This window comes from Oncorhynchus mykiss, chromosome 7, assembly GCF_013265735.2.
Source record: "Oncorhynchus mykiss isolate Arlee chromosome 7, USDA_OmykA_1.1, whole genome shotgun sequence".
Taxonomy (NCBI): Eukaryota; Metazoa; Chordata; class Actinopteri; order Salmoniformes; family Salmonidae; genus Oncorhynchus; species Oncorhynchus mykiss.
The window spans coordinates 51,650,495-51,672,318 of record NC_048571.1 but is presented as its reverse complement, the minus strand read 5'-3'; the positions used below and the strand labels follow the sequence as shown (position 1 = coordinate 51,672,318).

The 21,824-nt window shown below is 45.1% G+C and overlaps 1 protein-coding gene across 1 annotated transcript in view; it reads left to right on the top strand.

Moving 5' to 3' along the window:
* Nucleotides 1-21,824, top strand: part of ptprga (protein tyrosine phosphatase receptor type Ga) — a 277,448-nt gene that overhangs the window by 54,160 nt on the left and 201,464 nt on the right. The window contains exon 2 of the mRNA XM_036983482.1: nucleotides 20,595-20,699. Coding sequence (XP_036839377.1) covers nucleotides 20,595-20,699 — 105 coding nt within the window. The remainder of the gene's footprint in view (nucleotides 1-20,594; nucleotides 20,700-21,824) is intronic.

Genomic DNA, 21,824 nt, shown 5'->3' with positions numbered 1-21,824 from the left:
ATTAATACTGTGAATGCAGGAACAATGGGATTTTTCCCCCAGCAGTGTGTTTTTTGTGGTGCAGGTTTGATTACATTCTAACAAACTATTTCCCCACTGATACATGTTACACATCCTTTGAAAGGGATATTAGACCCGCCTTTGCCTCAAATGGCAGTTCATCAGTGCTTTATGGTATGTGTTTGTGATGACTTTGCTCCCTCTCTGAATATTCACTCTGTGTGGTTTATTTCCTCTCTCCCATATGGTTGATTTGAATATGTCAGAGCTGTCTTGTAAGCCCATATGGGCCAATGCTTAACGGAGAGGAGGATGAAGGATGAAATCCCCAAGGTGGAGCGAATCTGTCTTGACAGGAAAAGTTGGGAAAGGAGTTGGGACTTACTCTCTCACTAACAAGCCACATACTCTTGTGCTCTGAAATAAACGTTTCCCAAGTTTAACTCTAGTTCACCCCTCCTATACCCAAACAGTGACTGAGTCATTTGAACTTAGGAAGACAGGAAGAGCTGCTGTGAAAATCACGTCTTTGCCACCTTGCTCCGTTATTACCGGGTGAATCGCAAACATATTTTTATTTACTGCATTCGATTAACCCGCCAGCCTCTCAGTTGATACAGGGCCTTGATGGATTGAGCTTATTTTCTGTGGGCTTCGGAGTCAGCTTTGCCTGAGCTACATGGCAAATTGGCTGTGAATTTTTTTCTTGTTCCTTTAGTTTATCCTCTCTTCTCCCTCTTGCTGTAGAGAGAGAGACCAGGCTGAGGAAATTGACGGGGTAGTACTAATAAACTAACAGGTCTGCTCTCCGTCTGTAGCTGGGTCCGTGCTTTGACCCTGTCTTTTGATTGAGGTCACTGCCTTTCTAAATTGTCATGTGCACTTGTCATCCTGAACGTGGAACATCTTTACGCTTATCCTCAAAACCCAGGATAAATTATGCATGAACCTCAGGCGCCCCAGTCTCACACATGGTGTGCCAAACACACTTCCTAAACCTGTCAGTCTTCGCTCTCTTTACACACACATTCTCTCCTCTCACTTTCACATCTTTCCTCCTGTCTCTCCCCTCATCTCCCTCTCTCTCTCTCTCTCTCTCTCTCTCTCTCTCTCTCTCCCTCTCTCTCTCTCTCTCTCTCTCCCTCTCTCTCCCTCTCTCTCTCTGTTCTTCATTCTTGTTCTCTTTTTTTCATAAAAAAACATGTAAACTGTATCTAGCTCTCAGTTCAACTACAGGGCTCTTTCTCTTTCACCCGACCTCTTATATTTAGCATGCAGTCTTTTGGGGGGGAGTGCGGAGGGCCGTGTATTTCCAGTAACATGCGAGCCCTGTCTCTTTCTGGGTTTTGGAGACACGCAGTGTCCTTGTGTTCAAGCTGTTAGCGTGGGAATCACTCCGTTCCCTCTGGGTAGTGTGTGACCGTTTAAAGACTAAAGCGGGGCTAGTTTCTGGTCTGTCTGAAGCAAAACAGTGTTTACCCTCTTTCTACCACCTAGCAGAGTAAATCACTGGGCACGGGATGAATTGTTCAGAAGGGTTTCTGTTTAGTGAAAATAAAAACTTGATCAGTTTTTTCTGTGTACTCAGAAAGCTGTGTTTGTATCTGGGTAATTACTCCACTTTAGTTCCAGGAGGAAGCCAGCCAATCTACCTGAACTGTGCCTCACCTTGCTCTAACGTTAGTAATTACCCTTTAGAAAGTCTCCACCAACCCCATGCACACTTCCACCTCTCCTGGGCTGGAAATAGACTCTTCCCCACTGAGACCATCTTGCTGGCGGAGGATGAGAACCGTGGTTGGACACAGCTGATGAACGTGCGTGTGTGCGGGCAGGGTCCAGGTTTAGGTTGGCTTTCTGGTACACTGAAATCTCTGTTGCAGTAGCTAAAAGGTATACACAAATAAATGTGTGATTTCACTTACTCTCAAAGTGTCTCATTAATTAAACAATGTAGGCTTATTCATTTAATTATGTCTTGACTTGTATTTTTACTGTATGGGATTTTGTCAGTGAAGCCATTTATCTACTTCCTTAGTGTCAGATGAACTCGTGGATACCATTTTTCTGTCTCTTCAAAACCCAAACTATCGTTTCAACAGAACACAACAGCAAAGTGTGCCGTGACTTCATGGCTTTATGAACTCTGAACCCATCTTGAACCCATCTACCCATCTCAGTTGCATTTGACGTTCAATATCCTCGTCCTTGTTTTTTTTTCATCCTCAGCTAGAGAGTTACACTACATGACCTCGAAGAGTCTAGCTGACTGGTGAATGACCCTGTGGCTGCTTATTGGCTTGGCGAATCCAAGGTTGTCCGTGTAGAACTGGGACTCTACATCCCCATAGGCACCTGCTTTTGTGTTGAGGGTTTGTAGCTTGTTTTTGCTTCCTGACTCGTTTGATGCCAGTGTAGCCCGTTTTCTGTTTGTGACTCACTTTAGTTTCGCATTGGTTGGTACTCCCACTCCCTCCAACTGGGAGAAATAGAGATGGAGAGGCAACAGCAGGTGCCGTGTTACTGTGTGCATGTGTGTGTGTGTGTGTGCAGACACAGCTCTGTTTGCCGTAATAGGACCCTAGTGTCATGGTGTGTGTGAGCTGCTTGTTAACAGTTATCAGCAGTGGCGCTTTACACCTCTGCCTGTAGCTGTGTACACATTGCAACACACACACACACACACACACACACAACCATAGAGACCACAAGGAGTGGTGCTCTCAGGGGTGTGGAACCATGTGTGTGTCCGTGTGTGCGTGTGTTTGCACCTGTGTAAGTTGTTCATCATCCACACTGTAAAACGTCTCAGCAGCGGTTTGTTTATCTGCATTTAGCAGACAAAATGGAGTATCGGATTTGATTTACAGCACAATTTCCACTGCAGGCTTTCCTGCTTCATTACACTAATATCCTTACCCCCCCCCTTCTCTCTCTCTCTCTCTCTCTCCCTCTCTCTCTCTCTCTCTCTCTCTCTCCAAGACTGCCTGTAGTGTGGTAGTGCTCTTTGTTTCATGTCTTCCTTCATCTCTCTCTCTCTCTCTCTCTCTCTCTCTCTCTCTCTCTCTCTCTCTCTCTCTCTCTCTCTCTCTCCATCCTCTGTTTCCCACATTTGTACTCCAGAGCTGAAGTTCCCTCCTCCTCCTCCCTTCCAGTGCTCCCTCTCTCCCCCTCTTTCTTCCCAGGTAGGCCTACCCCTGGGTGAGGGGGAGCGGAGCGCTCTGAGCTAATTGACATGAAGACAAGTCCCTAGGCAGGGCAACCCGTGGAATAGTGGGAGTCCCAGAGCTGTGCTGCTTGTTTGTGAGGTGTTTTGTATCAGATGGGGTCGGGGAGGAGACGGGAAGTATGCAGTGTTCTGCTGGAAATTGGATGTCCCGCGTGGCTCATCAGGTGAGGTGTTCGTGCGCCCCCTGACTGAGAGCATTGTGGAGAGAGACGGGGGAGAGGGAGACAGAAGGTGGGATAACAGGGAGAGTGGGGATGCACTAAGAAGGGCCTCAACTCTCATTATGTTTGGCGTGCTCCAGAGTGTGCAGTGTTAGGGCAGTAAGATGCGATATTGAGCACTCTCTGTTCTTGGTTTTTAATGGTTATTTACATGTCCAACGGTACCATTTATGACACAGAGGGGTTTTGATTACGCATGTGGTTCGAAGACGACTAATGGCTCGGCTCTAGACATGTCTTTTAACTGAGAGATGGGTGGGAATATATCCCGATTCAAGTGAGAGAAATAAAACTAATGTTGGCTAAATGTGACGGCTAGAAGTCTATTTAAAAAAAAAAAAAAACATGTATTCTGCTTTTTTATTATTGAATGGAAGTACCGAGGTTAAGTAAATAATTTATTCTGAAGTAATTTATCTTCTACCTATTGATTCTATCTATCAATAAATGGAGCTCTCCACTAATGTGTAGATTGAATGTAGGTTTATTGGAATGCACCATTAGGCCGTGGTAGATGGGGGTGGGGGCTGAATATATCATGTCCGTGTTCCGTCAGCGGTGATGGGAACAGAATAGGGAACAAACCATTCTTCATCAGGTCCAGTAAATTCATCATCTCGTTTTTTATCTTCCCTCTAATGGGTCTCTCAAGGATGAGTGTATAGCATAAGGTGAAATATGGCCTGGTGTCAATCTGTTTAAATCGAAATGAGATGTCATTATCTCTTCCGAGGAGGGAGCGATGGGGAGATTGAGAGGGAGAAGCAAGGAGTGAGTGATTCAGATGGATATCAGGTCAGATATGCACAAGAAAATAGAATGAAAATAGAGGTGAATCTAATGCTGTGTAAATGAAGACAAAACTGTGTTGATTATAGCTCTGTGTTAAGCTCTCTCTCCAAAACATGTGTACACTTTTCTTCTGTATAATGTACAAGGTAGGATCAGTCTGTCCTGTTGTTGCTGTGACTCTCTGGTCCCAGTAGCTCACAACATGATGCCCAGAGAGACAGAGATGAGAAATAGACAGGTAAAGTGAATACACACAGTAGTAGCATGTAGAGAGAGAGACAGACACAGAGGCAGAGGCGAGGGCCCCCATTGTAAATAGTTGACACGCTGTCTCGCGTTGATCAATGTGGTTGGATGTGGTTGTGATTTTTGGAATTTCATCAGATGAAATTATCTATCAAAAACAAATCCCAGTCCCTCAGGCATACAATGTTAGTAGTGACTCTGTTCCCTTTATCTCCAGCCTTTTAAAATCATGTTTATACTCAATACTTAAGTTCAAGGGTGTCACTAGTTGTCAATCAATCAAGTGCAACTGTGGTTTAGTGTGTTCAGAGAACACAATTCATTCTGAGTCACATTTCAGTTTGTAGAGGAGAGATAACTGAAATCAATGCTTATGTCTTCCTATGCTCCTTCCATAAGCTTGATACCGAACTACACCCACCATGACCCTCCCTTCCCCCCGGCCCACACACCGCTCAACCCCCTTACCCTAACCCTAGTTCCCCCCCCTAATCTCAATCTTAATAATTACATTTGGTTGTCCCTGGAGCAATACATTTCCCAGGTATGTTTTATCTCCTGCTAAAAATACGTTCCAGCAGCTCTAGTTATTTATTAGCTGGATTCACCTCACCAGTCCGCTGCCTTATCGCAAATTGCTGGAAGCCGTTAACACCAGGCATTTTACTTACAAAGTCTAATAAGGGGAATATTTTGCTTCACCACAGTGAGTCTGAGCGGATGACTTCGGTACTCCGTGTCAAGCTGTGACTGAGGTGCGGCTACGCTCTGGAAAATACGATTTTGTGTTTTCGGCACCCTCCCTCTCCACAAATGCGTAGTTTTTTAAACCTAATTTTTATATATTTTGGCTTGTATCTAAGGCATCTAGCAGAGATTCAGCTCATTTTAGAGTCACAGTACCTTGGCAGGTGCTTTGGCAGTATTTGACAGTTGTTAAACGTGATGTGGGGGACAAAGTCTTTGCTGGTGTATGGATAGCATGTGGTACTTCCTGAAATAAATCCAATACGCTAGGGAGAGCAGTAAGTAGACTTAGCAGGACAGTAATCACTTATTTTGCGGTTCCACCCCCTGATGAATGTTCCCACGTAATCTATTGTGTGTGTGTGTGTGTGTGTGTGTGTGTGTGTGTGTGTGTGTGTGTGTGTGTGTGTGTGTGTGTGTTTGTGTGTGTGTGTGTGTGTGACGTGTGTGACATGTGTGACGTGTATGCATTTGAGGAGTGCCCTATGCAAGCCACAATTCATCACACTAACCAAAATGAAATCTCTCTGATAAATATCTTGAAACACACATACACACACAGGCTTGCAGCTCTCTGTAAGATATCTCCCACCCAGGTCTCTTTGGCAACACTATTTGATTTGGTTTAAAAGCTTCAGCGCCACCAGATGGTTGTCCAGACATGAAGCAGTGGGTTTGTCATTAGCAGAGGGCAGGGGGGGTGGGTGATGGATTCCAAGGGGGTGGGCTAGGGGACTCTGTATTTGGGGCCGCGTTGAGCCCTAGGAGGGTGGAAGCACCTCGCCTGGGCGTTAATTGAATTACTGTACACTGTGTCCGGCTCTCATCCGCATCCCATACTGCAGAACTACACTCTGCAACCTCTGCTCCTGACAAAACTATGTTTATTGGCTCTATGTTTATCTATGTAATTTAATACCCCCCCCACACACACACACACACACACACACACAAAAACTTGCATCTGGCACTGGGCATGTAGCTTTACTCATTCAGCTGACTTAATCTTGACAGGAGAAATGCATTCATCTTTCATATCTCCATTTCAATGTTCGCCACGACCGTGACGGAGGCCATATTTGTTAGGACAAACTGAGAACCAGAACCCAGGGAGAAGAACCTCTGAAAGAGAGCGATAAAGAGAGACTGAGACCAATACAATCAGAGAAGCATATTGTCATTAAACCTTAGACTTGCTGGTTAGCCTTGGGTGGGATCAGTACACAGGTCACAGGTGCCCATATGGATCCAAAAGGAGCTGGAAACGACTGCTGTAAAACACTGATGAATTCACATGCTGGAACACCTCAGCATGCAAAGCACTCTGTGAGAGGTCGTAGGTCAGGAAATTGGGAAATACAGGAATAATCACTGTGTGTCATAGAAAGAGCAGATGATTCATTGACTTGCTTTTACAACAGTGTATGGGTTGAACATAAAGACCCTGAGCCCATATGCGTATTGGAGCTGCATTGACCTGGTCTTGACCCCTAAGGTTAAGTCTCTGGCTTGCAGGAGCAGCGAAGGCCTGGGCTATTGATTCTGAATTACTAATCAGGTAGTATTTGCAAGAGGCCTATAATCTCAGTCAGACGCTGACTCAAGTAAGCATTTCATTTTGTCCACTGTATACTGTAACTCTCTCCATGTCGTTACCATATATTGACAATGACTTCTTTATGAAAGTGCCAGTGAACTAGTGATGAGCATTTAAATGCTTTAAGTAGATCGGTTCGGTTTCAGTTTGATTATTAAAAATATAATCCCGGTTTTCATTTTTTATTTTGTATTTTTTATTTTTTTGATATTGAATGCACTTTGCATTATGTGGGATGAATACTGTAACAACACAGAGTAAAACAGTGAATTAAAGTCCCATGATGGTAGTGACTGCCCATTATCACTTATTAATCATCAATTATTTTACATGAATTTACTTTACTAAAATATTTGTTTTATTTGATTACCTTGTTATTTAATTCCAAGTCCTCATTTAATCTCTATATAGCTGCTGCCTGACAAAATCACAATTTTACTAGTTCTTCGAAGTAAATAAGGCATACTTTTATGACTGCTAAGAACCAACTATTAATCACTTAGATCATGTATTTTCAGGCTTTTGAAGCAACTGCTTTCTGTCCTTCTGGATCGAGCGTTCTCTCGCTCTCTGTCTGCTCCGCACAGACCGGACAACTGCTTTCTGTCCTTCTGGATCGAGCGTTCTCTTTCTCTCTCTCTCTCTCTCTGTCTGCTCCGCACAGACCGGACAACTGCTTTCTGTCCTTCTGGATCGAGCGTTCTCTTTCTCTCTCTCTCTCTCTGTCTGCTCCGCACAGACCGGACAACTGCTTTCTGTCCTTCTGGATGGAGCGTTCTCTCTCTCTCTCTCTCTCTCTCTGTCTGCTCCGCACAGACCGGACAACTGCTTTCTGTCCTTCTGGATCGAGCGTTCTCTCTCTCTCTCTCTCTCTCTCTCTCTCTCTGTCTGCTCCGCACAGACCGGACAACTGCTTTCTGTCCTTCTGGATCGAGCGTTCTCTCTCTCTCTGTCTGCTCCGCACAGACCGGACAAGTGAAAGCGGGCCACAATGGATTATGGTCCTTGCAGTTAAATACCACATTTTCTGAGCTAACTTTGTAGAATATTGCATTGTGGGAAAATGCAAATACTACATCACACATTTCAGGCTTGGTCTTATTTATCTCTACAGAAACTACACATCGAGCTCACAGAAAAGAAACAAACGGAATGGAATATAAATCATTGAGCCAATATCGTCAATTAGTTGTTTTAAAAATGATTTAATCGCTCAGCAGTACTTGAAGAATATTGAGTGTGATGGCTGTTATATATTATATTTTTTATTATTATGCTCCGTCTCATTCAATCTGAAGAGGAGCTGCCCTTGTAACAGTGGAGCATGTGAGCTGGCGTCATTCACTGATTCCGTATTCATCCCCCACACTCAATACAATGAGTCCTAATTGTTGAAACGAAGCTACGGCAAAGAGGCTTGATGCAATAGGTGCTAATACATTCACCATGCCATGATGCAATGACAGAGTAATGTGTACATGTCAATGACTGCCTGTAGTGTGGTAGTGCTCTTTGTTTCATGTCTTCCTTCATCTCTCTCTCTCTCTCTCTCTCTCTCTCTCTCTCTCTCTCTCTCCTTAGTCCCCAGACCATTTACATTATGAATATGTGCGTGCTTGTGTGTTTGTGTGCACTTGTGCGCACGTGTGCGTGTGTCTCCGTGCCTGCGAGTTTGTGTTTCCCTGACTGCAGAGAGCCCCAGTGCATTGACCTTGGCGGGAATGTGCCAGCTAGCTCCGTGGCTCATGCCCAGCTTTTGTAACTAAATGAGAGCAGGAAGCAGGAAGTGCTGTGCTATTTCAAAGTCCCTCTGTCTTTACGTCTTTTAACCTCTGGGGTCAGTCCATCCTGCTCAAGTAGCCCACCCCCCTCGACCTTTCTGAATCCCCTTGCTCTGGTCAAGAGGGTTGGCTGTGTTGACTTAGTTTCCGTCCTGTGCTGTAACTGTAGATCCTCTCTTCTCAGCTGTCATATATAGCCAATGCATTGGAGAGGCTCTTAGAGAGGAATAATCACGGTCAGGCTTTCATCTGCAGGGAGCTTCTCAGCCATAGACGTCACAGTACTGTATGTGGTGTGTTTGTGTGGCTGTGATTGTATCCTGTGTGCTGTAAAGCCTTAGTTTCCCCATGCTTAGAGGTTGTTGGTTGACTTTACCAAGCCTTACTTTTATAGTCTCTCTCTCTCTCTCTCTCTCTCTCTCTCTCTCTCTCTCTCTCTCTCTCCCCCTCGCTCTCCCTCTGGATGCTCCTAACAGGGCAGCCATCATTACTCCGCTTATGTCATTAGGGCTAACAGTGTGTCCTGGAGCTTGGCTGGGCTGGCTCATCATGATGCAGGCGAGGTGTGGATTCACCCACCCAGCGAGGAGACATCTCATCTCTCAGATTAATCACATCCTTTGCTCCCCACTGCTCTCTCTGACACTTTGTCGCTCCCAGATGACACTCCTCTACCAACACAAACCCTCACGCCTCTGTGCCCGATACAGCAGAGATCTCTGATTGGATGAGATGAGGTCAGAAGCCCCACCCCATCCACATGGTTTTGTTTTGACCTTATATTACAGATGGAGGGGTGGGGATTGTTGTGTCTGACATTCAGTACTAGCTTTAACCTGACTGTCCTCAATGTCATGAAGACAGACCACTAAGCCACAGGAGCCCAAGGAGCCCAGAACAACATAACAGTGTTCTTTATAATGGCTCCCCTCAAGTCTAAGAGCTGTCATTTGTCACTACACTACCATACTGCCACTTTTATCCTGGTCAGCCCCGTTTTATTTGTGTACTCATTCTTTATTTACCCAGATGGCCCCTTTGAGCTTAACAACGTCTTTTCTGAGGGAGACCTGGTCAAAACAGCAGTAGCATACACCATACACTACACGCTACAGGGTCATGCATCAAAAAGGACAATACCGTAGCAGCACACTGGAGCTTAGAAAAAGAGCTCAGACAACATTGAGTGCTAGAGGACATAGATCCATCCTTATGATTATTGAAATGTCACATGAGTATTGCCTGAGTTATTAGGAGAGCAGTCCATTTCCCTTTTCACTGTAATGCAGATAGAGCGAGAGAGACGTGCAGTAGCAGATGTCTGTTGTCTGCACTTGGGTTTTGCTAAGTGGCATCTGTTATGGATTGTTTTATATGTACTGACCTTCAAGCCTCCGTTTAGAAAAAAAAGAAACGACTGCATCTAATTTCTCTTTAGTTCCTGCACTCCGTGAATGCCACAGATGAATGCAGATTTTTTACGGGAAGACGACGCCCACAAATCACCCCTCCATCCTCCACCAATCAGCCGGAACATTACTAAAGATCACCCACAGTCCTCTGCTCTACATTCTTATGAGATGACTGCTCCCTCACGGGGTAGCACTGTACTGTGGATTTGGTCATTGCTGTCGGGCCATGCTATAAAAGACTTCACTAACCTTTACCATAAACATATCCATAACCCTAAATAAAAACACAGATTTCGCTTTTTTTTTTTTTAAACATGCTACTGTCGGTTTCACAAAAATCCCATTAAACATGAATGACTTGGATGCAACCCTTCATCTAATTTATTATAAAGTGTGTCTCTTCTTGTGTTTCCTCCTATAGTGTCTGTTGAAGTGTATGAACTACGGTTGCAAAGGGAGGGTATATTACTGGAAACTATCAACATGTACCAGTAAACTACCAGAACAGTTGTATCTTTGAAAACAAGTCTAAGACGCGGTAGATGTGTTTTATGTGCACTATTTCTGTGCTTCCTCTTCTTAAATTTAGTTTTTGCCTCTTTTACTTTCAGTTTTGTACACCAGCTTCAAACAGCTGAAGATGCAATACTTTTGGTTATGTAAAATATATTTCACTTCGGTTTAGATGGTACAAGGATTCTGTACACTATACTTGCTTGTTTTGTCCCATAGCAACCAGGAAATGGTTCTGCATAGTGCACCTTTAAATAAAAATGTAATGACAAAGCTTTAAAACATGATCCTAAATGCAAACCATTAACTTATTGAATACCATTGGTGTCTTTAAGAGTCTATTGATGCGTCCGCGTGTCAATCAAAGTATAACATAATATAAAAATCAGACAGTTCAAGATAGAGATATCTGTTTTTGCTGCGTCCTGATCCACCGCATCCGCCAATTCCGGCCTTCCACATCTGTAGCAGAAGGTGGCCGAGCTACAGTGGTGTTTGTCAGACCATGAGACGTCCCGAAAATCATTCTTCTTCTAAAAAAAAACTAGTTATGACCACTCTATGGAAAGATGAGACTCTCACAAACACGATGGCGAAGGTAACCCATACAAATGAATACAGGACTGGTCTGAAGGTAACCCGTACAGACGAATAGAAGTATGGAGGTAGTTTAGTGCCAACAAAAATAAGTGGTAAAATATTCCCTGAGCATTCATATACATTATCTCCTCGATATGGGACAGTCAGTTCAAAATCAAATTTCTTATGATTTATTTTTTACTACCTTTTTACCATTTATGAATGTTTTATTCAATGCTTTTCTATTGGCTATAGCAGTAAAGGCCATTCAATTATATTTTACCCCCCCCCCCCCCCCCCCCCCCCCCCCCCGCCCAGCGGCTTAGACTTTTAAAATAAATGTATTGGGTCAATAAGTATTCCCTTAATTTGTACTGCCAATAAGTAAGTTCAGACTCACTCTGTGTGCAATAACAGTGTTTAACATGATTTTTGAATGAATACCTCATCTTTGTACCCCACACATGCAATTATGTGTAAGGTCATTGAATACATTGAATATTCCTTTGAGCATGATGAAGTTATTAATTACACTTTGAATGGTATATCAACACATCCAGTCACTACAGAGATAGAGGCATCCTTCATAACTTAGTTGCCAGAGAGGATGGAAACCACTCAGGGATTTCACCATGAGGCCAATGGTGACTTTAAAACAGTTACAGAGTTTAATGGTTGTGATAGGAAAAAACTGAGGATGGTTCAACAACATTGTAGTTATTTCACAGTACTAACCCAAATAACAGAGTGAAAAGAAGGAAGCCTGTGCAGAATAAAAAATATTCCAAAACATGCATCCTGTTTGCAATGAGGCACTAATGTTTTTCAGGATAAAAAGTTAAATAAAGGTTAAATAAAAAAAATGTAAAAAAATTAAGCACAGGCAAAATACTACAGGATAACCTGCTTGAGTCTGCTTTCCACTAGGCACTGCGAGATAAATTCACCTTTCAGCAGGACAATAACCTAAAACACAAGGCCAAATCTACACTGGAGTTGATCACCAAGAAGACAGTGAATGTTTCTGAATGGCCGCGTTACCATTTTGACTTAAAAATCAAATTGAAAATCTATGGCAAAACCTGAAAATGGTTGTCTATGTCACGCCCTGACCTTAGAGAGCCTTTTATTCTCTAATTTGCTTAGGTCGGAGTGTGATTAGGGTGGGTACTCTAGTTTTTGTATTTCTATGTTGGCCTGGTATGATTCCCAATCAGAGGCAGCTGTCTATCGTTGACTCTGATTGGAGATCATATTTAGGCAGCCTTTTTCCCACTGGGTTTTTGTGGGATCTTGTTTTTGTGTTGATGCCTGTGAGCTCAACAGAACGTCACGTAGCGTTTATTCTTTATTGTTTTGTTGTTCGGTTCTCCTTAAAATAAAAAGATGTCGAACCAATTCCACGCTGCGCTTTGGTCTGAGTATGCTTCCAACGACAATCGCGACAGAAGATCCATCCTCCCAAGCAGTGTGCCCGGGAGGAGATGGCATCCTGGTCTTTGGGGGAGGTCGAGGAAAGAATATCCTGGACTTGGGAGGATGTCTTGGCAAGACACGAAAGCCTGCCGTGGAAACAGGGAGGACAGCGACCCTGCCAGATTTTGCGACCACATAGAAGCCAAAAGACAGCCCAAATTTGTTTTCGGGGTGGGGGGGTGGGTGGGGGCACACGTGGTGGTTAGCAAAAGCCGATTGGTGAGCCAGAGACAGTCTGGGAGAAGAGGGAGAAACTGGAGGACAGCGAACGGAGAGAGTCAGAGACCATTAGTGAGAGAGATGAGATCAGAGAGTTGTTGGGTTGGTATATGATGCACGACATTCGCCCTAAGGAGCGTGTCATTAGTTTGCTGCCACCTGAGTCAGCTCTCCGTACTCGTCCTGAGGAGTGTGCTAGCAGTCTGGTTAAAACTGTGCCGATTCCACGCACCAGGTCTCCAGTACGCCTCCACAGCCCTGGACGTCCTGTGCCAGCTCTCCGCACTCGCCTTGAGGAGCGTGTCATTTGTCCGGTACCATGTGTGCCGGCTCTATGCACCAAGTCTCCAGTACGCCTTCACAGCCCAGTACGTCCTGTGCCTCCTCCTTTCACTCTCCCTGAAGTGCGTGTCCCCAGTCCGGTACGTCCTGTGCCTGCTCTCCGCACTCACCTTGAGGAGCGTGTCATTTGTCCGGTACCATGTGTGCCGGCTCTATGCACCAAGTCTCCAGTACGCCTTCACAGCACAGTACGTCCTGTGCCTCCTCCTTTCACTTTCCCTCAAGTGTGTGTCCCCAGTCCAGAGACTCCAGCGAGGGTTCCTAGTCCAGAGCCTCCTGCGAAGGTTCCCAGTCCAGAGCCTCCTGTGAGAGTTCTTAGTCCAGAGCCTCCTGCGATGGTTCCCAGTCCAGAGCCTCCAGCGAGGGTTCCTAGTCCAGAGCCTCCAGCGAGGGTTCCTAGTCCAGAGACTCCAGCGAAGGTTCCTAGTCCAGAGCCTCCTGCGGGGGTTCCCAGTCCAGAGCCTCCTGCGAAGGTTCCCAGTCCAGAGCCTCCTGTGAGAGTTCTTAGTCCAGAGCCTCCTGCGATGGTTCCCAGTCCAGAGCCTCCAGCGAGGGTTCCTAGTCCAGACCCTCCAGCGAGGGTTCCTAGTCCAGAGCCTCCAGCGATGGTTCCCAGTCCAGAGCCTCCAGCGAGGGTTCCTGGTCCAGAGCCTCCTGCGGGGGTTCCCGGTCCAGAGCCTCCAGCGAGGGTTCCTAGTCCAGAGCCTCCAGCGAGGGTTCCTAGTCCAGAGACTCCAGCGAGGGTTCCTAGTCCAGAGCCTCCTGCGGGGGTTCCCAGTCCAGAGCCTCCTGCGAAGGTTCCCAGTCCAGAGCCTCCAGCGAGGGTTCCTAGTCCAGAGCCTTCAGCGATGGTTCCCAGTCCAGAACCTCCAGCGAGGGTTCCTGGTCCAGAGCCTCCAGCGAGGGTTCCTGGTCCAGAGCCTCCAGCGAGGGTTCCTAGTCCAGAGCCTCCAGTGAGGGTTCCTAGTCCAGAGCCTCCAGCGAGCGCTCCCAGTCCGGAGCCCCCAATGATGATCCACGGTCCGGAGCCTCTGGCGGTGATCCATAGATAATATGGGATTTTGTTTTTGTGTTGATGCCTGTGAGCTCTACAGAATGTCACGTATCGTTTATTCTTTATTGTTTTGTTGTTTGGTTCTCCTTAAAATAAAAAGCTGCGCTTTGGTCTGAGTATGATTACAATGACGATCGCTACAGTCTAGCAATGATCAACAACCAATTTGACAGAGCTTGAAGAATTTTGAAACTCATAGAAACTCATGGACAATATGGACACTGTATTTGTTTTCAATGTTTTGGCGTCAAAATAGTGGTAGTTGTGAAAAAAGTCCAAAGTTGGACGAGTTGCAGAGGTAATTGAAAATAATGCCACTGTTGATTAGATGCTTTTTTCATTAGTTAGGCAATTTTCTCTTGAACCATATGATCTATCTTCTAGAAACTCATGGACAATATGGACACTATAGGAATTATTTTAAGTTATTAAATATAAATGACCAAAGTTCCGATAGATAGCAATACATTTTCTGTTAATAACCAGAATTACTGAAGATTCTGGTAACTTTGCAATCCTAGTATGAACAAAGAACTAGGGAAATAACTATAAGGGACTTACTCCTGTGTCGTGGTTTCAATGTGTACAGTATCTGGATATAGACAGATGGCTGTGCCTACTGAAACATGAATTGGCTGTGTGCTTCACATTGGCAGAATGGGCCTTGTTTTGTGAAAGGGGCATAAAGGAACCCATGGCAGCCCCTGTGTTTATAATTGCAGAGGACAAAAGGTTGTGTTAACAGTAGCAGGAGTGTCTGCCTTCACAGTGGAGGTGTCAGTGTTGACTTTGTGTTTGGCTCAGCGACCATGTCCTCGGCAGACCGCTTATTAATTAGCATCAGTGTAAATGGAGCGACCATCCATCGTGCTCGCTGTCTCCTGTCTATAGCAGATCAATGCAGTGAGGAGAGGAGGGAGACGGGCGCTTGGGGCTGCCGCGCGTCTTCAAGTGGATTTTCCACGACACTAAAGACCCATTTGAGTAATGTTCCTACGACACTCTCTTGTGTTGCCTTCCAGTGTTTCTGCTTCATGGACGATGCACTGGCTCTTTGGCTTTACAGCTCGCTTTCTCTCTCTACCCTTCTCTCTCTCTCTTTATCTCTCTCCATCTCTCTGTCTTTCTCTCTTTCTCTCCTTCTCTTACTGTCTCTCGCTCTCTCTTTCGCTCTCTTTCTCTATCTCTCTGTCTTTCTCTCCTTCTCTTACTGTCTCTCACCTCTCTCTCTTTCTTGCTTCTCTTTCTCTATCCTTCTCTCTCTTTCTCTCTCTCTCTTTCTCTAATCGCTCTCTCTCTACCCTTCTCTCTCTCTTTCTTTCTCTCTTTATCCCTCTCTTTCTCACCTCTCTCTCGCTCATCTGTGTACCGCTCTCACTGCCTTTGGCTGAGACTGTGGTGGACTCACCCCATGCCGGGTTGTCTTTGCTCCGGGGACTGATTCCCTCTCATCTCTGCTTCTCTCCCTACCCAGTCTCAACTCCATACCCTAGGCCCAACTACAGCCCCTATCCTATAGCCAAATGCCAAGAGCAAACTACCAGCCCTGATTCCTCGCACCCCCCATCCACAGCCCCGGCCCCATACCATCGTAATCCCTACCCCAGACCCTGTGCCTGTCCCTCTGCCTGGGGATCTGGTCAACCACCAGAGAACTATTACTATTACAGCCTTGCAAGTTTTTTTTAACGTGACAGCTGTTACTCTCTGATCACCACGGTGCAAGTGTTTTGGACTGCCAGTATGTGTGTGTATGTGTTCGTGAGAGAATAAGAAAGGACTGTGTTTTGTATTCATGTTAGCAGGTTTTAGTGTGTGTATGTGTGTGTTCGTGTGTGTTTTCCTGCCGCGGCTGTCCTTCAGCAGTAAAGAGGTATTGGAGAGAGATGTAAAGAATGCTAATGAAATGTAACACGGGAGAGAGGACTGCCCTGGCTGGCTCACACAGCGCTGTGTTTTTGTGTGTGTGTGTTTGACCGTGTGTGTTTGACCGTGTGTGTGTGTGTGTGTGTGTGTGTGTGCGTGTGTGTGTTTCTGGACACCCCATGCTACCTCCTCGAACCACTGAGGAGAAAAAAGTGTAAAAAAAAGCCAAGGTTAAGTACATGAACACAGGATTCGGCTCTGCATTTTAATTAAGTGAGAGCAAACAGGCAGCAATAGCTTCAATGGCTGGCCCGCCGTGATGGATGGATGGATGGCAGGAACCAGTGTTCTCCATATCTCTTCTCAATAGGAACTTTTGTGTGACTCACTCTGTGTGGAAACAAAGACAGGGTCAGCCAAAGTTTCAGTCTTTTTCAGCATTACTGGCAGTAGGTACAAGTGTTGTGGTTGGCACGCACATCTATTGTATTTGCTATGCAGATTTTGCATGGTGTGTTTGTGTCGGTGTGTTTACATTCTGTCCTTGCTGATCACCCCTTTCATATATACAGTTGAAGTAGGAAGTTAATATACACTTAGGTTGGAGTCATTAAAACTCGTTTTTCAACCACTCCACAAATTTCTTGTTAATAAACGATAGTTTTGGTAAGTCGGTTAGGACATCTACTTTGTGCATGACACAAGTCATTTTTCGAACAATTGTTTACACAATGCATGTAATTTTTCCAACAATTGTTTACACAATTGTACACAAATGACAAAATTGTTTTCACTGTATCACAATTCCAGTGGATCAGAAGTTTACATACCTTACACTAAGGACACTACTGCCTTGAAACAGCTTGGGAAATTCCAGAAAAGTATGTCATGGCTTTAGAAGCTTCTGATAGGTTAATTGACATCATTTGAGTCAATTGGAGGTGTACCTGTGGATGTATTTCAAGGCCTGCCTTCAAACTCAGTGCCTCTTTGCTTGACGTCATGAAAAATCAAAAGAAATCAGCCAAGACCAAAAAAAGTTGTAGACCTCCACAAGTCTGGTTCATCCTTGGGAGCAATTTCCAAACGCCTGAAGGTACCACGTTCATCTGTACAAACAATAGTACACAAGTATAAACACCATGGGACCACGCAACCGTCATCCGCACAGGAAGGAGACGGGTTCTGTCTCCTAGAGATGAACGTACTTTGGTGCGAAAAGTGCAAATCAATCCCAGAACTACAGCAAAGGACCTTGTGAAGATGCTGGAGGAAACAGGTACAAAAGTATCTATATCCACAGTAAAAACGAGTCCTATATTGACATAACCTGAAAGGCCGCTCAGCAAGGAAGAAACCTCTGCTCCAAAACCGCCATAAAAAAAGCCAGACTACGGTTTGCAACTGCACATGGGGACAAAGATCGTACTTTTTGGAGAAATGTCCTCTGGTCTGATGAAACAAAAATGGAACTGTTTGGCCATAATGATCATTGTTATGTTTGTGGGAAAAGGGGGAGGCTTGCAAGCCAAAGAACACCATCCCAACTGTGAAGCACGGGGGTGGCAGCATCATGTTGTGGGGGTGCTTTGCTGCAGGATGGACTGGTGCACTTCACAAAATAGAATATCATGAATAAAATATCATGAGGGAGGAAAATTATGTGGATATATTGAAGCAACATCTCAAGACATCAATCAGCTCTGTCAGAAGGAATGGGCCAAAATTCACCCAATTTATTGTGGGAAGCTTATGGAAGGCTACCCAAAATGTTTGTTCCAAGTTAAACAATTTAAAGGCAAAGCTACCAAATACTAATTGAGTGTATGTAAACTTCTGACCCACTGGGAATGTGATGAAAGAAATAAAAGCTGAAATAAATCATTCTCTCTACTATTATTCTGACATTTCACATTCTTAAAATTAAGTGGTGATCCGAACAGACCTTAGACAGGGAATTTTTACTATAATTAAATGTCAGGAAATGTTAAACTAAGTTGAAATGTATTTCACAAAGGTGTATGTAAACTTCCGACTTCAACTGTAGCTCTATATGATTTCTCTATATGATTTCTCTATCCTAGTGAATCTGGAGGTTGACATTGCGGGTGCTATTGGTCTTGCCAAATCACAACTCACAAATCACAAATCACAATTGGTCTTGCCTATCACAACTTCATTCTCCTTGTGAAAGCACCAATGATACCTTCATTCTCTATTTCCAGGACACTGCAGAACTGTCTACTGTATTGGGCTTTCTGTTAATGTTGAGGCCTGAGCCGTGCAGAGGTTTTATAGTTCTACACTCGGAGCCTTATTAGATTCAATCTCCCATTATCATTATCATTACTGCAGAGTATGACAAAAATGTCAGACCCCAATCTCTCTCTCATAAGAGCACATTCCTCTAATAGGAAAGGAGAAGCCTATTAGGTCAAAATTCATTTAGGCCAGGACAGCAGAATGGAACCTCTGGCAGCCGGATTAGATTATAGGAGACATCCCTAGCATTACCTCCACTGTTAAACAAGGACTTTCTCAAGTTAACACTATATGGCCTATGCAATGAATCTTAATAAGTTGCTGTTTTTTAGACAGGGTTTTTCCCATCACTAGTGCATGACTGCTGGTGGTGTGTGTGTCTGTGTGCGCAAGTGCACGTGCTTGTGTGTGGTTTGTGTGTGTCTGCTGCATTGCTGGCTGTGTTGATGTTGATCGTCTCTGACAGGGTCTCGGAGAGCAGGGAAGTGGTGACTTGTGGTAGATGAGATAGAGAGCAGTGGATAGGAGGGCAGGAGGTGGATGTGTTGAATGGTAATTGCAGTGTTCTCCTTAGGTGCTTTTGCCCATAGTTTGCTAAATGTATTACTCCTTAAGCAAATGCAGTATTCCATGTGTTTTATTAAACCATGTGAGCCCTTGTGACTGTTTTTAAACTGACACTACACGTCGAAGGCTATTCCCTCCTCTGTCTTCCCTCCTTTCTCTTCCTCTGGAAATACAAAGAAGGACTCTTTTCTTTTATCCCTGCATCCTCTCTTCCTCCCCTCCTCTCCTCCTGCTGAACAGTTGCCAGGCAGCAGGCTGCCCATCACAGTGACCCGGATACTGTCGTTAGGAGAGCGGTCTGGGCTGTAAAAAATAGTCGTCCCCCCCCCACAATGACTGGACACTACATAGCCCTGTCCTCTTCTCTTTCTCCATCTATTTTTCTCCTCTCCTTCAACCCCAACGCTGCCATCTGTCACTCTCTCTACTTTTTCCCCATCGTCGCCTCTTCTCCTCTCATCCCTAGTTTCCTCACCCCTCCCCATGTTGTCATTGGCACGGACGTTAATATGATTCTGCTACAGTGGTGGAGGATAGTTTCACTGCAGCCCTGGGCCTCTGTGCTGGACTTTGGCACTGTGAACTGACTGACTCCTTTAATGGACACCGGTGTAGACAGTGGCTTGCTGCTAAATGACTCACCGGCGTCCGAAGCGGCGCAGCCGTGGGAAGGAAGGAAATGAGCTAACACGGTATGTGTGTTAGAGAAAGCGAGTGAAGGCTCAGAGACAAAGGGAGAGAGGGACAGTGAATGACAGAAAGAGACAGGAAGAAGGACAGTGAGAAGATTGGTTTGGTGTGGATTGAGAGGTATGTAATTCATAGAAAAGCCATAGACTGTCATTGACATTAACAGTCATGCTCAAGGTTACATCCCCAAGAATTAAAGAAGAGAAAAAACAAAGAGACACCTGTTGTTCATATCAATCCCTTACGTACCCACAATACCCAGCGAGAAGCCTTTAAAATTCTATTATGCTTTGATTGTCATCTGTGGTGGCCCAGTGTCCATGGTGATGCAGTGAGTAAGGAAGTAACCACACTGTGTTCTCTTACCTGTGACGTTCTCTCTCTCTCTGTCCTTATAGCCGCAGGTGGCCATTTTATGTCAGATGAGATGTAGAATGGCAGTTACCCCCAGGTACTGCCAAAGCCCATTTGTGGCACAGCAAGGTGAGGGGGGGCATGGGTGACTCTTAACCAAAACCCTGAGCAGCCAGCAGCTCACATCCCAGAGCCGCAGTCACAATGGGCCTGGCGTGATCAGATCTGACAAAGGATGGAGCACACACATGCACACACATACATAAACACACACACACAGCCATCATCCTCTCTTCCCGTCTCATATCCACCTCTATGATGGAGCGGTCCTACCTCATCCTACAACATCCTACCTCAGGCTGGTCCTCTGCTCTGTGCCTCAATGTTCAGAGACCCTCCTCTCTTTACCAATGAGCTGCACTATGTATCTGTATTCACGCCTATGTTTAAGGATGTTATTGTGTCTTTCGTGGTAGGATGTTTTGGTGAGTCATTGTAAGCACTGTTTGAGGTGCCGGTTGAGTAATTCAACTGTGTTCAAGTCACAGTCAGACCCTTTTTCTTAATGAGTGCTTTTTTGTTCTACAACAGTAAGTGAGTGCAGTGCCATGTAGGTGACATCCTTGTCTTTTCTCTCCTCCACACAGCGCTGACAGGAGGGCAGCCTGGGGCCACGCAAGGGAGCCAAGATGGCCGAGTGCCTGGGACCAGACTCAGGAGAGCGGCTGAGGAGTCCTACTGGGCCTACTCAGGTGTGTGTGTGTGTGTGTGTGTGTGTGTGTGTGTGTGTGTGTGTGTGTGTGTGTGTGTGTGTGTGCAGCATGGTTATTACTCGCTCTCCTCTGTCTCCCCCTTCCCCTGCCCGCTCTCCCCCTATCCTCCTGCTCTTTGGAGAAGAGGCCTCAGGGATTCTCTGGGCTTTTTATTTTTATGTTTCTGTGGAGAAAAAGTTACTTTTGTTGTCCCTCTGAGCGATATTTGGAGTGGAGGAACCTTCATCTTTTGCTGTGCAACCAAGCCTCAGGCAACAAATGATCTTTATTTGATTTATTTAGATATTTCTGTTTGTTTACTCTGATTGTAACCCGTTGCTGCTGCATTAAAGCCAGGGGCTTGGGGCAAAGTGGATCTTGTGACAGATTCACTTAGCGAGCTGAGTATTAATGCTAAGATCTACTGATTGTATGTTGTGTCATGGAAAACTTATAATATTAAAGAGTTCTATAACACTGATGTAACTGTGGGTGTAATTTCAGCAAGAGGAAAACAATACAGATTCTGTTGGATGATCACAGAGATGCCTCCATTTTGTAAGCTGACTGGATTTCTGCTGGTGCTATAGATAGTGTTTTAGATGTGTGTGTGTGTGTGTATGCACGCATGCGTGTGCGTGTGAGAGACAGCTGAGGATATGAGGTTATGCATGGGTTTTTAATAATCATCAGACCCTTGGGGGCCTGGTCACCCACCGCAACTTCTCCTCTCCAGACCCCTTATACCTCGCTATACTACCAGCAACCACAAACCTGTCACTAAATAATACTGATCTCGCTCTCTGTCTGTGTCTCTCTCTGTCTGTCTGTGTCTCTGTCTGTCTGTCTGTCTGTGTCTCTGTCTGTCTGTCTGTGTCTCTGTCTGTCTGTCTGTCTGTGTCTCTGTCTGTCTGTCTGTGTCTCTGTCTGTGTCTGTCTGTCTGTCTGTCTGTCTCTCTCTCTCTCTCTCTCTCTCTCTCTCTCTCTCTCTGTCTCTCTGTCTCTCTGTCTCTCTGTCTCTCTGTCTCTCTGTCTCTCTGTCTCTCTGTCTCTGTCTCTCTGTCTCTCTGTCTCTCTCTCTGTCTCTCTTGCTTCTTTCTTTAGGTAAAGAGAGGCACACAGTAT